The sequence below is a fragment of the Coptis chinensis genome, chromosome 5 (assembly GCF_015680905.1).
Source record: "Coptis chinensis isolate HL-2020 chromosome 5, ASM1568090v1, whole genome shotgun sequence".
Classification (NCBI taxonomy): Eukaryota; Viridiplantae; Streptophyta; class Magnoliopsida; order Ranunculales; family Ranunculaceae; genus Coptis; species Coptis chinensis.
Window position 1 is genome coordinate 93,523,399 of NC_141460.1, and position 17,288 is coordinate 93,540,686.

General features: G+C 35.8%; 1 protein-coding gene and 1 pseudogene across 2 annotated transcripts; both read right to left on the bottom strand.

Annotated features, from left to right (window-relative positions):
* Positions 1 to 425: 425 nt before the first annotated feature.
* LOC147500225 (monothiol glutaredoxin-S15, mitochondrial-like) lies at positions 426 to 11,809 on the bottom strand (annotated as a pseudogene). The gene is made up of 8 exons (XR_015196249.1): positions 11,692 to 11,809; positions 1,540 to 1,623; positions 1,339 to 1,461; positions 1,154 to 1,252; positions 1,001 to 1,067; positions 842 to 920; positions 676 to 731; positions 426 to 575 (listed from the first exon to the last, which is right to left on the bottom strand). The product of XR_015196249.1 is annotated as a monothiol glutaredoxin-S15, mitochondrial-like (transcript).
* Positions 11,810 to 13,024: 1,215 nt separating this feature from the next.
* On the bottom strand, positions 13,025 to 15,990 carry LOC147500226 (ENTH/VHS/GAT family protein). Its single transcript, XM_086561899.1, has 3 exons — positions 15,398 to 15,990; positions 15,029 to 15,292; positions 13,025 to 13,566 (listed from the first exon to the last, which is right to left on the bottom strand). The coding sequence occupies exons 1-3, from the start codon at positions 15,881 to 15,883 to the stop codon at positions 13,249 to 13,251; spliced, it is 1,068 nt and encodes a 355-aa protein (XP_086418025.1). The 5' UTR covers positions 15,884 to 15,990; the 3' UTR covers positions 13,025 to 13,248.
* Positions 15,991 to 17,288: the final 1,298 nt, after the last annotated feature.

Genomic DNA, 17,288 nt, shown 5'->3' on the forward strand with positions numbered 1-17,288 from the left:
ACTGCAGTCAAACTCGATAATCAGGACCAATCCTATCCCTACCCTTCCCTTTTTTAAAAATTCTGTTCATTCTAATCTACAAATCAAACAATTAAAATTTTCACTCACAGAAACTATTGACGTATTAGTTGCAAACTTGCAATGTACTCAGCGACAGAGAATATATAGAATAACCTTCCAATGACTTTACAGTTACAATCAAATACTTCATAAAAAGTTTCTTTAAATATGAATTCAGTAATTGAGTATTTAGTTCTTCCGTATCAATAATATCAGTATTTATTTTCAATTAAAGATCGCAAGTTTTGTTGAGAGCATTATCTTACACTAGTATTTGCCATAATTGAAGGTAAAGAACCAGTTGACACTATTGAGATTAGATTATAAAATTTCAAACCGGACTCTGATTTCATGAGATAGACAGAGCCGCATCAAGAAATATGGGATTAAAAATATATCTTCCTTATTACAAGGAAGAAATCATTCTTATGGATTATTCCAGCTCATACTTTTGCTTACTAAAATCAATAGGATAATATCATTATTCTTACCTAGAATATTAACCATCAATAAATCCACAAAAACAAACAACAAATGTAACTAAGAAACAAAAACACAACACACACACACCCCAACACACCTTATAATCTCTCAGATAGACAAACTTATACTCACTCTTCCTCGTTGACTTTGGGAAGGAGATGAATGAGCTTATCCTTTAACTCTCCAGACTGCAAATGATGAACCATATAAAAGTCATTCCAGATATCTTTTTTATCAGTAAAAATGTAAAATAGTAATAATGTAACAAAAACTAAGAAAGTATGATATCGAGGTCTACCTGGTGCATGCTGAGAATAATATCTGATCCTCCAATGAACTCCCCATTGATAAATATTTGTGGAAATGTGGGCCAGTGACTGCACCATTGATCAACATCATATGATTAATACAAAAGAAATAAAGTATGTTGCATGCTTAACAGAATGACGATTTGTACCTAAAGCCTCTAACAGCATTCTTTAGTTCCGGATTTTCCAATATGTTTCTAGCACTCAAAGGAACCTCTGCAAGCAAGTAAAAAGCACATGTAATCATATGACCAAAATCCCAAAACTTATCAATCTTTAAAACATGCGACGACTTTACTTACGGTAGTGATTCAGAACTTTAACTGCCAATGAGCTAAATCCACACATAGGGGCATCAGGAACTCCCTTCATATAAATCATAACTGGGTTTCTTCCACATCCTATACAACAAAACTATATACATTGTCAATAAATGAGACACTTGAAAAATAAAAATAAAAATCACTTATTAGCTAAAAGAAACTACCTTCTTAACAATATCCTTAAGAGAAACCCCAGAACCTGAAACCTTATCAGTTGGTTTAAAATCATCATGTGTGTCTTGATCACTAGGCTCAGTCGTTGAGTATCTCATAAAAGACCCAGGCACCTACTCAAAATGTTAAATTATCATTACGGGTACAAATAGAAAAAATTTATGAATACTAAAAAGAAGTAAACATCTTACCATAGTTCTTAATGAATGAGTCTCTGGAGCACGTGCAATACTTTTGAAGAGTGCATTTGATAACAACCTTGCCATGACATTAACCTAACAAACACACAAACAAACATAATCAAAACTTTTGTTACAAGTTATAAGTTTTATCTTCTCCATTATAGTAGATCTGAAAACCGACACAACCGAACCGACAATTTCAGATTGGTTCAGATTGGTTGATACAAGCCTATCGGTTTGGTTCAGTTGCTCAAGTTTTAGAACCGAGCACCTCGGTTTGGTACGAAAACCAACCCGAATTGATCCATACACCACCCTACTGTACTGCCTAGCATATGCATTTTTTGAGTTGGAATGCATCTTTGAATTGTGAACCATGTCTCCATAATGGGTGGTTTACCTGAATCATTATGGAAATTATCCACGTAGTATCCACGTCACTTTTAATAATGTTTTGGTGCATAATTTATGTTAAAGAATATGCTTTTATGCTCAGTTTTTTCGCCTAAGGATTGGCCGTCTTATCTTATATGCACACTATTGATGAGCACTGACCTGGTGTATGGCATATTAATCCTAGACACAATTTCACAACTTAATCGAAACCAATTGAATTTAGAATATGCTTGAGTATTGTTCCGGGCCCTACAAATATAGCCCAATTCAATACAAGCCCACCAGCCTACTTACCTGCCTATAATACTATAATAAAGCCCATGCTCAGACCCAAATTGACCCTGCCTACCACAATGTAAAATATTTGATATTCAATTAAACACGTTTTTCACTTGATGAGGAAGTCGTTTGACCAATTTAAACAACTTCCACAACTTTGTCCACTTTCAATTTGTTCGCAAAACTTCCATCCACTTCATATCATGTAACAGTTCTCCAGCTTTGTTGCATGGGTACGGGTACGAGTGTCGGGTTTAGACACGGGTACGGCGGTTTGGACACGGCGAGGTCTAAAAATCAAGACACGGGACACGGCTAATATTTTAATTTAATATTATATTTTATTAAAATATAAATTATTTTAAATAGAAAATATATATATAGATTTTGATAAAGCCCATTAGCCATTTAAAACAGTTTTTGTTAACTTTAGATCTTGAATATAACCATTCTAAAAAAGCCCAAGTCCACATTGCTTATTAAAAGCCCAATTAATCTTATCTAAGTATCTATGGAAAAAAGAAACAAAATAGCCCAAGCCCACATCCCTTATTAAAACAAAGTTAACAAACAAACCCTAAATCTTAGATCTGGGTTGCAGCCGCCGGCCATAGAAGAAGATGGTCTGTCCACATCAATCCACCACCACTCAGGAATTCAGGTCAGTCTATTCTATTTCTCTCTTTCTTCCTTCTTTCTTAATCTTCCTTCTTTCTTAATCTTCTTTTTTTTTTCTTTGAAACTGAAAATAGATTCAAATGCGAATCTGTAATCGTGGTCGGTAATCGTCATCGAGACACGACCACGACCACGACACAGACACGCCGGAATAATAGGCGTACCCATGCAACACAGTTCTCCAGCCAATTCTCCAACTTCATCCCACAATTAGAATATTGGAGAACGAGGAAGTAACTATCACCAATCGTAACTATAAAATCCAACATTCGTCATTCTCCAGAACTACGCAATCGAGACTTGATCACAAACAATACATTTGGGTACGTAGGCAATTTCACACTGAAGTCCAGTCTCAACTCTCCCCAACAACCATCTCTTTCACAATCTCTTCCGAAAATAACACTTCTGACTTAACTAGTGTGTTTTGGCAAATCTTGTTGAAACATATTTGGCGCCGTCTATGGGGCTACCTTTAACCACAAAAAAATTACGTCAATGGCTTCACGAAGAACAAACAACGGTTAAAATTCTTCTCTTGCTGCTCAAGTTCAGCACTCAACTTCTACGAATGAGAATTCACTTTCCAAGTCCGATGGTTCTCAACCATCTATGACTAAGAAGGTGGGTATTCATATTGCAAATCCAACAACTCAAGTCGATCGTCGTCTTCGACAATTGGAGAACAATAACAAAAATCTGAAGAAACAGACGCATCGACTTCTCGAAGATGATTCAGGATCAACGACCCCAACAACTAAAAATCTAAAAAGTGTTTGGGATCGTCTGAATTCCGATGCATCATTGTCGAAGACTCCAAGCACAAACTCTTGCACTAAGAGAAACCAGAGAAACTGTGTGAGTCACTTATGAAAGGCTTCACGTAAACAACATGTGCAACACCGAAAGCCAACACAAAAAAGTTATGTCAATGGCTTCACGAAGAACAAACAACAGTGAAAATTCTCCTCTTGTTGCTCAAGTTCAGCCCTCAACTTCTATGAATGAGAATTCACTTTCCAAGTCCGATGATTCTCAACCATCTGCGACTAAGAGGGTGGGTATCTATGCCATCTATGCTCCTACTCTCAACCACAAAAAAAAAAGTTACGTCAATGACATCATCAAACACTCAACCTAACGGAGAGGACCATCCGCCCGTTCAATTTCAAATTCAGAAGCTAATAGATATTCCCACGCCTCCAAGAGCATCAATGGTTCCCAACAATCATCTAATGCAATTGAGAGAGTGGATCGGATATCCATATTGCGGATCCAACAACTATGGTCAATCGTCATCTCTGAAGATTGGAAAACGAAAATCACAATCTCAGGAGACAGTTATGACGACTGCTTGAAGTTAATTTGGAACCAACGAAACCAACACGTAAGGAAAGATGTGTTTGAGCTCGTTTGGACGCTGTTGGATCCTCATATAGCTGATCAAAGAATAAAAGCACTTGCTCACGCTCCAAGAGAAATCATGCGAGTCGATTATGGAAGGCTGCTCAGAAACAAAACTACAATATGAATAGGTAGTTCCGACGACCCTTAGTTTCGAGTGTGATTGTGAATGAGTCCAGAAACTCTTCCACTAACTTTGCAACCAATCACTCAACGGAATGGTAGGCAACTCATTGAATATATGAAAAAAAATAATGTTGGTGTAGCCGATCATAGCCGAAAGGCTATAAGAGGTCGACTCTCTCCTAAAAGAAATTATCTGGACTCCGGACCACTAGAGCAGGTCAGCATGACAGACCACAAAGGGAGGGTCGATATGCAAGTCCAAGTCGTAGTCCATTGCTAGGATGCCGATATTAGTTCCCATGTTTTAGTAGTTCAACATCTCTGGAGGGTTGCTTTGCAAGTAGTGGTCCCAACTTTCGAGCTTTTTGTGACCAATGCATGTTTCACATTACATGCCAGTTGACAATAGTAGTTCTGAAGATTGTGACATTGTGACTCAATTACAGAGGACCACAAAAAGAGAGCAGATTCCCACATTCTGTCCATATTCTCCAGATGTTCAACCTAGGCGACGAAAGAACCGATCTCGGTCTCCTTCATTGCCAATTTGCAATATCTAATCCAACAACCAACAAAAATGGCGATCTAAAATTGGTTGGCAAAAGAAATTCGGTTATAATTGACTTTTTCCAATTTTGGCGCTCCAAAAATTTTTCTTCTTCGAAATAGCTCTTTTAATTTGGTCGTCAAGGAAAAAAACGCAATTTGGTCACACGTACGTACAATAACTTACCAGATGAACAATTCAATATGTTTGCCTTAAGGATCAACAACTCCAAACTAGTTCGACAAACTTTATTTGGACCAAGTAGATCTATAATTTATTCGGATCCTTTTATATTGCGTAGATCAGAAAGTATTGAGGAGATCAGTTCATTAATAAATCTTCTTTTTATTCCGATCCCTTTATATTGAGTAGATTAGAATATACTATTAAGCAACTCAATTCATATTGGTTAGATCTCATTTTTATTCTGATCCTCTTATATTGAGTATATCATAATCTAATATTGAGCATATCAATCATTTTGAGTAAATCTCATATAAAAATAGCTCGATCGTCTAGATGAAACCCCAGCACTATGAGAAATTGGTATGCAACAAGACGTGGTTGACCTCATATTGGAACTAGCACATAGGATAACAGCCAACATTTAGGGCTCATCGACATGCTAATTTGTCCAATATGATGATGTCAACAACCTTCTGTTTGTAGCCCCACCAAAGAATGAATTGACATATAACAAGAAGTGATTGATCTTGTCGTGGAACTCGCATAGTCAATATTAGCATGAGCTTTTGGGCTCATTGACATGCTGATTTCTCCAAATGACGATATTTGATATCCTTTGATCTGTTTTTAGCCTTAACACCAAATTGAATTAGCATACAACAAGGGAAGTTAGTCATCGTCGTTGACTCGAATAAGTCGATTGCAGTCTAACTTTATGACTCATCCAAGTGTGTTGTTCAAAGTTGAATATCACAAAACTAATAAACATTGCTCAAAGATATGTTGATTCATTGGTATTTTACATGAATGATGACATTCACTCTTTTACAAATAAGAGATAGAGTCTCACAGTCAAAATGAAAGACCTTCCATTCATGCATGGGGGCGTCTTACATATCCTTTTACATTTATAATTAGTTTATTATCCATGCATGCATATATTTAAATTAGCAATCATATATAGCAATTCATTCAAAGTATTTTAATCATTACACTATAGGGGGGCGACACCCCAAATTTCATTATGTTATCATTACACTTTGGGGGCGGCGACACCCCAAATTTAATTACGTTATCAATACATTATTGGGGCGGCGACACCCCAAATTCCATTACATTATCATTATACTTTGGGGGTGGCGACACCCCAAATTTCATTACGTTATCAATATATTATAGGGGTGGCGACACCCCAAATTCCATTACATCATCATTACACTGGAGATCATTACGTTACTATTACAATATGAGGGCGACGACACCCCAAATTCCATTACATTATTATTATACTATGGGTTTGCAGCAACACCCCAAATTTAATTACATTATCATTACACTATAGGGGCGGCAACACCCCAAATTTTATTACCCCCAAATTTCATTACGTTATTATTATACTATGGGGGCCGCGAAACCCCTAGTTTCATTACGTTATTAATACACTATGGGGGCAACGACACTAGTTTCATTATCTTATCATCACACTATGGGGGCGGCGACACCCCAAGTTTCATTAGGTTAGCATTACATTATGGGGCTGCGACACCCCTAATTTCATTACGTTATCAATACACTATGGGGTGGTGACACTTCAAATTTCATTAACAAAACCTATCTTATGCAAACTTATTTTGAGTTGGAGTATGTCTCTTAAAAAATTAGATCTTCCTGTTAACTCATAAAGATCTCTTCGTTGGTAAAATTGATCTTTTCGAAAACTTTTTCTTTTGATCGATCCGAAATATTGTTTGACCAACCCTTATTGGTTTGGCCACAAAAAACTCACTTCTGTTGATAACCGATCCTTGTTGGATTGGCTACCCAAATATATTTTTTCTTCGAATAGTTCTACGTATATATACTGAGCACCCACCACTTACTTTTTTTGGTTAATATCTGTTAAATTGTTTACTAGACCACCCTCTATTACTTTATCCAAATTAAACTTGAGTTCTCAATTGCTTTGTTTTTGGACCAATCCCCCTTCATTAATAGACAACACCTTCTATGCTGAGCCGATCCTAATTTTTTCCGTCGAGTCTTTCTGCCAAACCGATCCTCTTCTCTAACGCAGAAACGACCTCTCACTTATTTCATATCATCCATAAGTTTCAATCCAAAAGTCCAATACCATTTTTGGATGGCTTTGTTCTTTTCTTATACAAGCCAATCTTCTTTAATGAAAGAGTGTCAGACTTCTTTTCTCTCAATTTTAGCCTGTATAGCCGATCCCTTCGTCACTTTTCAAACAAGTTTAACCGCTATTCTTTTTATTTTTCAATCCTACTAGTCTAAAACAATCCGAAACCCGATAAAAAACCGATCAGTTTTTCGAAAATAATTGTCGGTCTTTAGTGTATTATTGTTAGCTATAAAATGACTGATCCTTTTATTACCAATGATAGCCGCCAGTTTGCAATCCAAACTGATCAGTTTAGACCTTGCCGACCAATTTGTTTAACTTGCCAATCAATTTGTTTGAACAGCCGATCAATTTACTTACTTGTTGAAATTCAATTTGACTATTAAGTTGCCAATTTAGCTTTTATACCGATCAAACTAAACTTAAAAGTTGCCGACCAAATCAATTCAATAAAACTTGCCGCTCCAATTCAAAATTACCGATAAAAAACAACCCAACTGTTTCTAATTGAGATCTTTTAGAAAGCTGTAACAATTTCTTAACTGATCCCTTTAAACAAACTTGTCTAGAAGTTGTCGATATAGCCACCTTTGCCAATCAAACTAAGCACAACTCAACTGACCAAGCTGAATTGATTTCAAATAGTGTCGTTCACTCTTTTTTCTGCAAAATCAATTTTTCTCTATACGAGGTCCCTATTACATTTCTCCTTCTTTTGCTAGTATTTTTTCTCTGTAATTACTGATCTCTGAATCCCCTTTTCATATTGATAACAACTACTTTCCTTTTATCATACTATCATCGATTTTGAGTAGTTTAATACCTTTTAATAAAAATTTGGCCGGTCACTTCTAAGCTCTGTTATAACCCAACAGTTAGATAGCCGATCAATCCATCAACCCATTTCAATAATTTACCAATCAAACCAATTTAATTGTTTGCGATCGAAAACCATACAGTTTCTATAGCACAATCAATTTGTATCATTGCCGCTCAAACTCCAAAGGTCTATCAAGTAGCCGATCATTACAACCCAAAACCGATCCGTTTTTCAAAATTGTACCAAATTAAAAGGACATAATCAAATCAAATAGCCGATGTAGCCATCTATTCTTTTCCTATATCCAATCAATTCGCTCACAAGTCACAACCCAACCAAAATTAGGAGCCGAATAAAATTGAAACCAATAAGCTATATCAAAAAATTACCAATCAAAATCCCGACCAATACTTACCTTTTCTGCCGATCAAATTAATCAATGAAGATTTCCGACCCTTTGGATCTTCTCTTTGTTTTACTTTCGTCAAATAAACAAAACCAAAACCGATCCTTAAATCCTTACATCTATTTTGCCGACCTACCTCAAGACCAATTATCTACTTAGGCTACCCAACCCTATGTCACCCATTAAACCCATTAGACATAACCCATCTCTAAAAGGAAGTCCATTGGCCCAATTCATTTTCAATAGTCTTTTAACTATAGCTTTCTAATCCAAAAATTGCCAACCCTTTGCTTATATTTACCAAACTGCCATCATATGCTACCGAAACCACTTGTGAAACTAATTACTTGGCAAACCCAAATCTTTTTGCCAAGGTGTTCTGGCCCAATCTCTATACATTTCGATTAATTCGAAAATATTGAAAAGTGTACTTTTGACACCGATCTATTTGTCTACAATTCTCAAATTAACACCTCTCCGTTTGCTAATCAATACAATTTAACTAATCAGTTACCAATCCAATTTAATTACTCAACTTTCGATTTGCCGATCCAATTATATTCCTAAAACCAATTAACATGCCAATCAATTCGGTTTAAATAGAAAATCAATTTGTTTTGAACTTGCTGCTGGATACTATTGCTGATTAATTTCTTTAACTAATCACTCGATTGCCGCCCGAAGCAAGTGCCGATCAAGTTGAGTGGGTAGTTTACCTTTTGGTTATTGTCGATCCATAAACAGACCTTTATTTGCCGATCCCTTTGAATTGCCGATCGATTATATTGCCGATCAATTTGAACTGCTCAAATTTGAATTTCGAGCCGATTAGTTTTATTTCGAAAAAGGAAGTTGCTGATCAAAATCCAATTTGCCAATCAATCAAACTAGCTACCAAGTTGCCGATCAAAATAACTTATCAAATTATCGATCTGTGCGAAGTTCGAACTAAACTATAGTCAATCATTAGCCGATCTGTCAATTTGCCAATCAAGTTACTTAACCCAAAACCCAATCTCAATTGGGTCAATTAGCAATCTCAATTGAACCCAATTCGAATTCATCCCTACCTTCCATATTAGCCAAACCATACCTACTTCACTTTATGGCCTTGTTTTGCCGATCAATTGATCTTGCTCGCTTTCGTAGATCATTTTACTCACCGCACCTGCTTCTCTTTTGCAACTAAGAAATGATGATCCTTACATCTGTCTTAGCTTTTAACATCAAAGCCCAATATGTCGACCCAAAAAACCCATATTAATATAAGTTTTAAAACCCAATATAACACCCATCTATAAAACCTATGGACCCGCCTTTAGTCATATCTTTAGATAATCTACACGTCTTCAAATCTTTGGTGGCCAATCCATTTTTCCTCGCCCCATAATATTTGCCAAATTGCATATTCCCTCCATAAACTGCAAATCACTTCTACTTTACCGATCAATTTAATAAAAAACCTACCACATACTAAAAAAACAATACTTTCTCTGCCACATGGGCTTTGCCCATATAACAAAGAGAAGGCGATGTTCCAGGCCCCACAAATATAGCCCAATAAAAGCCCAATTCAATACAAGCCCACCAGCCTACTTACCTTCCTATAATAAAGCCCCATGCTCAGACCCAAATTGACCCTACTTACCACAACGTAAAATATTTGATATTCAATTAAACATTTGTCTTCACTTGACGAGGAAGTCGTTTGACCAATTCAAACAACTTCCACAACTTTGTTCACTTTCAATTCGTTCGCAAAACTTCCATCCACTTCATATCGTATGACAGTTCTCCAACTTCATCCCACGATTGGAATATTGGAGATTGAGGAAGTAATTATCACCAATCCTACCTATAAAATCCAACATTCGTCATTCTCCAAAACTACGCAATCGAGACTTGATTCCAAACAATACATTTGGGTACGTAGGCAACTTCACACTGAAGTCCAGTCTCAACTCTCCCCAACAACCATCTCCTTCACAATCTTTTCCCAAAATAACATTTCCGACCCAACTAATGTGTTTTGGCAAATCTTGCTGAAACAAGCATCTCCTAGTCTCGCTTTCATTCAGGTGTAGGCTCAATAACAAAATGAGCACAGAGTTTATTGTTTGAACACGTTACTGATATTAAACTACATGCACTTTCCCATCAATCCCATATGTGTATTAGACTTGCCCTTTAAGGCGTTTCCTTTCTTCAGATCAGCCATTATCTACATGACATTTTTTGTTTCCTATTATATATTTTTTTCTATTTTTTATTTAAAATAGTTTTATGCAATGCCACAAGCATGCTGCATATGTGATGATATTTGAGGCGGCTAAGTGTTTGAAGATACAAGTGGCAAGCCAGTGTATATTTATTTGAGAAGAAGAAATTAAACAAAATTTGTGTTTGTAGTGTCTTTGAAAATAGTGAATTGACGAATTCTAGGATTTCATTATCCAATGTAATCTATATCTTCAATTCCCTTGGGACAAATGATAAGAAATGAAACTTGTTGTCTCAGACAATATTGTCAGTCTCAGATTATATGTTGAAGCAGTTTGATTATTACTTTTAATTGAAAAAAGGATCTATATCCATTTCTGCACTCTCTTTGAATGGATTAATGCCTACATCAAGCGAAGCCAATCCCAATTACCAAGTTCCCAACCTGGGCTAGACAATGTTGGTGCGTGGTAGTAGGGTCGTTGCTCGGAACTTTAGAGAGAACATTTTAGCATAGCCCAATCGATACTTTTAAAGCCTCAAGAGGAGCCCAAATGAGGTTCCAAATATCATTTTTGCAACACTTTGACCGTATGACACACAAGAACACCTTAAGAACAATCTATTACAATAAATAAATGCCCCGCACCTGCACCCTAGTGTGTTAACAATACCTAAACACATAAGATAAGAAAAACAATTCTAGATCAACACAAGTTCTGCTAATTTAAACACTTCTAGTTGTAATGTAAATATGAAGGCAAATATTCAAAATTTTCTCTCAGTATTTGTTTATATATATATTCAGGTAATATTTCTCGCATAATTACTGCAGAACCCCTATTTTTTCTTGAATAATAATCAGGTACAAAAACCGAAATTTAAAATTCGAAAGATTGAATAAAAAAACAAATAAACATCAACAAGATTGAATTGAAAACGAAATTCTAGATTACCTTACTTGCTCTTCAGAGTTTTTCTTTCTTTTTTTTTTTTTTTTGTTAGTGGCGCGAAGCCAAACAAATGTTAACAGTGGTCTTATATTTCTTTTCGAGAATCACAGCTGTCATACATCCCAACTGGATCCGATCCAAAACATTATTAAGACCAGGCCCATATATGATATATATTTATTAAGGGCCCAAATTATGGAATTGTACAGAGGAGGTCGGTCCAAAACCTACAGCTTATTTGGCACCTATCTCTACAGTATATGATAGCCGGGTAGTTAGCAGCCCTCTCCATGGTGGAGTAGGCAATTTGTAATTTCCATAGTTGCTCAATTTCAAAACACTTCTCTCACAAAAATTAGAACAAACCCCTATTTATTAATAATTTAGAAAAGCCTCCCTAATATCACTTAAATTATATAATTATCTCTAATTTCCCTCGCTAATTTATAACAGGCTCTCTTTTATTAATAATTTAGAAAAAAGCTTTATAATGTCACTCAAATAACATAATTATTCTCTATTAAAAAAATAGATAAGTTTTTCCTACATAATTATAATTAGAATCCAAAAAAATCATGTTAACTATCAGGGACGGGTTTTAAGACTTTAAGACTTTAGAAAAAAAAAAAAACAATATGCAGCACGGTTTGCATATTTGTGTGACCATGTAAATAGCAATGCTGCTTTGAAATATTCTTACACCGTTGTCTTTGTTTTTTCCTCTCTTAAAAGCAAGAAATATTGAATTTCATATTTTTATATATAAAAAATAAGAGAATTATTGGCTTAGTACTTAGTAGTGTGAGATACACTGATAATTTCACATGACAAAAAAAGTGGTGTATGAAAACCAAATAAGGGTATAATGCAACTAGTATAGCCTACCCTAGTAATTTTAACATTTTAATTTCTATGGGGAATGTCATATTGGCATTAACCAAAAGCAATATTCATTATTCTCTGAGGCTTCTGAATGCCCATATCAGCGACACTTCGCAGATATTTGGGTTAAACCGTTAAACAGATCCAATACCTCACCGTCAACTCTTGCAGAACAAAGAGAGAGAGAGACAGAAAGAGAGCCATTTGGTTGAAAACAGAAAAGTTCCAGTCCTCTCAGTGAGTAGGTAGAGTAGTTGGATCATTGCCTTCACTTTCAATCTTCTATTGACTGGATTCTTTTGGCAACACTTAACAAAAAAAAAATGAAAAAAACAATTGATCTCCAAATTAAGCTCTTGAATTCCGAGGCAATGCCACTTGAGTACAAACTACTGAAGAGGAAGGCATCCTTTTGTCACTACTTTATAAACAAAATATAAATACACAAGCTATATTGACATCCTACACTTCAAACTTATAATTTAAGAAAAATTACATAACGTCATGACTAACGTGGCCACGGGTCACCATACAAGCATTGAGTAGTCTAGTAGATGGACAGTGAATTATTAGCATCAGAAATACTACTACTCGCTATACATATCAACTGAACACCTAATACTAGACATACATTACAAAGACAACCGTTGAAACAGAAAGACATTCATCTAACATTTTTCATCTCCCGATTGCAATGCTCTTATCATTGTTGTTTTCCGTGTTCTCTCCTTTAGCAGCATTTGACTTTACTTCCTTACCAGCTTCAACCTGAAGAGGGGTAATATTGTCAGCAGATTCAGAACTTTCAGGAGATTTCCCTTTTGCCCTAACTGCATCCTGGACCTCTCCATACTTGGAAATGACCTGCCGGAGCTCATCGTTAAGATTCAGAGCTTCAAAGAGCATTGCCTCATCATTATTGGTGCTTTCGATGATCCTCTGTATGAAAGGCTGTGATTCCTTACACTTGTCCAATATGCTTAGTGTCAGATCATCCTGTAAACAACAGTTTAGTTAGAACTTTCCACTGTGGTGTGATCTCATCAGATTTTATCTACTATACACATAAGCTTGGGTATTTGGTTGAGTAATATAATAAGATGAGCCAAATTCAGTACAGTTTGACTTAAAACCTAAAGCCGGGATAGTGCAAACATCAGAAACTGGACACGAGATATTAATTGATGCTAGCACATACACATGACAAAGGTATTATAATTACTACATAAATGGTAATAGCTATATTGCATTGGTACAAACACAGATCCCACCAATCTGACAAATCACCACCCTTTTCTCCAGAATTTGGCTTCTGTTAGCGGTCTCTTTTGAAATGTCTCATCAAGAGCATTCCATTATATAATCTTTGTGGGCAAATCAAGAAAGCACAACAAATCCTCTCCGCTTTGTATGCAGGGGCGGACCCAGGAGTTTCGTCGAGGGTATTCAAGCTAAGTCGGAAATTCAACAACGAAAATTTTCTTTAGTGTTATGTAAAATAAATAAAAATTAATGAGTATAAACATATGATTTCAAAAAGCAAAATGATACCCGCGAGAAATTGAATTGAGAATTCAAGATGGTTTGATAAATGAATCAGAAAATGTCCAAATAATAGAGAAGGTGATTGAGAAATCAAGAACATTTGAGAAATTTACTAGAAAAAAAAAACGAAATGAATTACTCATTGGAGTAAAAGTAAAAGTGTGGACTTGGCCTACGTTACAGTCTTACAGAGTCCTTAATCCAAAATGTTAAAAATCATTAACTAATGAGCCAAGTTTTTTTTTGGCTAAATACCAATGGGTTAAGTTAAATATTAAATATTTAAGCCTACTATTTTTTTTATTTTATTTTTTGGAGAAACTTGAGGGTATTCACTTGAATACACTGCCTATACACTGGGTCCGCCCATGTTTGTATGCACCGTTACCCTCTCAGACCTTTAAAGTTGTATTGTCTTTTCTCTTCCAAAGATTTTTATTTTCGCACCATGTCATTGCATTTAAACCTAACAGTAACCACTAATGGTTAGACCAGGAAATCTTCAACATCCTTCAAGCAGTTGGATGAGCTTCAATAGAGGGTAGTTTTCTTTTCCATCCAAGACTTACCTAATTTGTTATACGGATGCTATTGAGTCTATACATCTTTAATTTTAGATCATACTAAAACACAAATAATTTTGCATACATTTCACCTAAAGGACTGCTAGAATTAAACATGAATAGAGGAAGAAACCCACAACATTTGGAATATTTAAAAATATAACGAGCATATGTAGAAATAAAACATGAAATTAGCACAAATAGAATCTGTGATATGTGTAATGCATGACCATGATTTCTTAATATGAGGAACAATTCAATCTAGAAAACACTTGGAAACAAAAACATACTATTCATCAGGGAACGATTCCACTTCCACAATGTTGTACAGTAAACCAATTGAGATTTACCTCTATGGGCATCGGCTCTGCAGCACCCAAGATGGAAGAGAGCAGTTCAACACTGTTTCGAGTGGTAACAAGAAATTCTTTTTTCTCCTCTAATGAAAGACTTCCACTATTGAATATAATTGTTTCATCATCAATGTTGTGCAAATCCGTATCAGAGATAGGATAGTTTTCAGGGGGTAAAAGTGATCGTTCACCGAAATTGGATCCCAGGAATGCTGAATTCTCATCTTGCACAGCCACAGCGGCTCCTCTTGCTTTCAAGCTCTGCACAATTTAGTGTTGATTAAATAACAACACTAATCAAAAGCATCCAAACAACAAAATCTAAAATTTCACCAATGCAAAACTCAATAGAAACTAAACGCTTACATTATGAGTCTGTCGAAAAACCGGTAAATAACCAAGATCCTCAGACTCACCCCAAGCTCTAATCAACTGCAAAGCTCTCAACCTATTCCCATGAATCGTTTTGGAATCATCAATCATTTTAACCATTTCATCCAAAACTTTCTCCGACGCAATCTCAGAAAACACCTTCTCGCAATTCATAGCACAAGTTTCCAACAAATCAAGACTCAATCTTTGACTTGTAACATTTTTTCCACAAATTTTCTTCTTTATAGCTTTCAATACTTCTTGACCACTAAATTCATCACTATTTAACATCCCACATATTCTCAAATTCATTCCCCAGTTTGGTTCTTGTAAATTATCTGACGTGGCTTCTTCTACCATTTTTGATTCAGTTGTTTGTGCTTGTAATAAATCTTTCATTTTACCACTTACCATTCTTCCCATTGATGCTCCACTTGTTTTTAATCTCTCTCCTAATGTTCCTAATTTTAACTTTTCCATTTTTTTTTCAGCTGATTAAATTGGAATCCTAATTTTAGATTATTTGGGAACCTTTATTCTTTCATCAGGTGGGAATGCTGAGTTGAGACTTGAGACTTGTGGGGAGTGAGATACACGTGGCGTATTATGGAGTTATGATACTTTTTGGTGGGACCAGTGATGTATCTAGTGCTCTGACTCCTGTATCTAGTCTGTGTCTGTTTTTACATGGTTACGTAACTGTCGATTTGGTCTGTATTAATGACTGACACGCTGGGGGTGTAGTTAAGCGACAAGTGGAGTCTTCTGAAATCTCGGTATATAGGATATACTTCAACAATAATATCGGCAGACTGGCAGCCCCATGGCCGATATAGGCAGGGGTGCTCAGGCTTTGGTTATTGCATTTCGGGTTTGTATGTTCGGTTCCCCAATCGTGCGTGGAATATCTAAACGTGTTGATCGTGGTTGCCAAAAGGCTAGAGTATTTAAACGCTATTTTCAAATCGTAGGCAACTGAAACCCCAAAACTTTTGGACGGCTATTACAAATCACGTATTGGTATTGGCGAAAGCGCAGAGTATTCAAACCCTATCATTCTAGTCATCATCATGTTCATTCTATATAACAAATAAGGGTGGTGTGGGCATGTCCTTATCAACATTTTATCAACATTTTATGCTGCCTGTGAAATGGCTAATCCAAGTGTTTAGTATTTTAAGAGTTTATGCAATTTGTTAAACTAAATTAGTATTATGGAATCTATCAAAAAATCACCCAAAAACCAATAATTACGGCTAAAATTTTAAACTATTGGGCCTCCAAATTTGACATAGTACTACACAATTGGCTAAATTTTTAGATAGGCAATTGGGCTTTTTTCGTCTGGCTTCTATTTAGATGCGTGTATTTGTGCGGTACGGCATAACCAAATACTAGTCCCACACAAATGAGGTCGCCCCACACAAATTGTCTTTTTTCCTCCAATCTCATCTATTGTAAACCATCTAATATGTTAGATTAAAGTTTCTACAATCGTTTATAATCACGTCATCCCTGGTTAATTTCGGTCTTCTTCTTTGCCTCTTACCTTCTTTACTAACTAATTTACACGTTGATGCATCGAAAGATCCGTTGGTAGTGTGGTTGACTTTTAACAAGTTGGTTAGGGGATCAACCCCTAGTGACCTAAAAACAAAAGAACCATAACGTCTACACCAATAATGCTAGACCGACTCACTTAATTGACTTACTATTTAGACCTATTGATGTGTCAAAAGTCATAATCATTGATTTATATAGAGATATGTGTCGTATCTATCTAACAAAATAGGAAATTGTGGGGCCTAAAATGCCCTATCTAATGGTAGTTAATCATTCTCACCAAAATATGACTTAGCAGATCCAAGTGTTTAGTGGGTTTGTG

What these genes read in the sequence shown, in the direction of transcription:
- LOC147500226 (XM_086561899.1), bottom strand. Translation starts at nt 15,883, where the DNA reads ATGGAAAAGTTAAAATTAGGAACATTAGGAGAGAGATTAAAAACAAGT. An exon ending in TTTTTCGACAGACTCATAAT is followed by an intron (nt 15,293 to 15,397) that starts GTAAGCGTTTAG and finishes TAAATTGTGCAG; the next exon opens with AGCTTGAAAGCAAGAGGAGC. An exon ending in CAGAGCCGATGCCCATAGAG is followed by an intron (nt 13,567 to 15,028) that starts GTAAATCTCAAT and finishes TGTTGTTTACAG; the next exon opens with GATGATCTGACACTAAGCAT.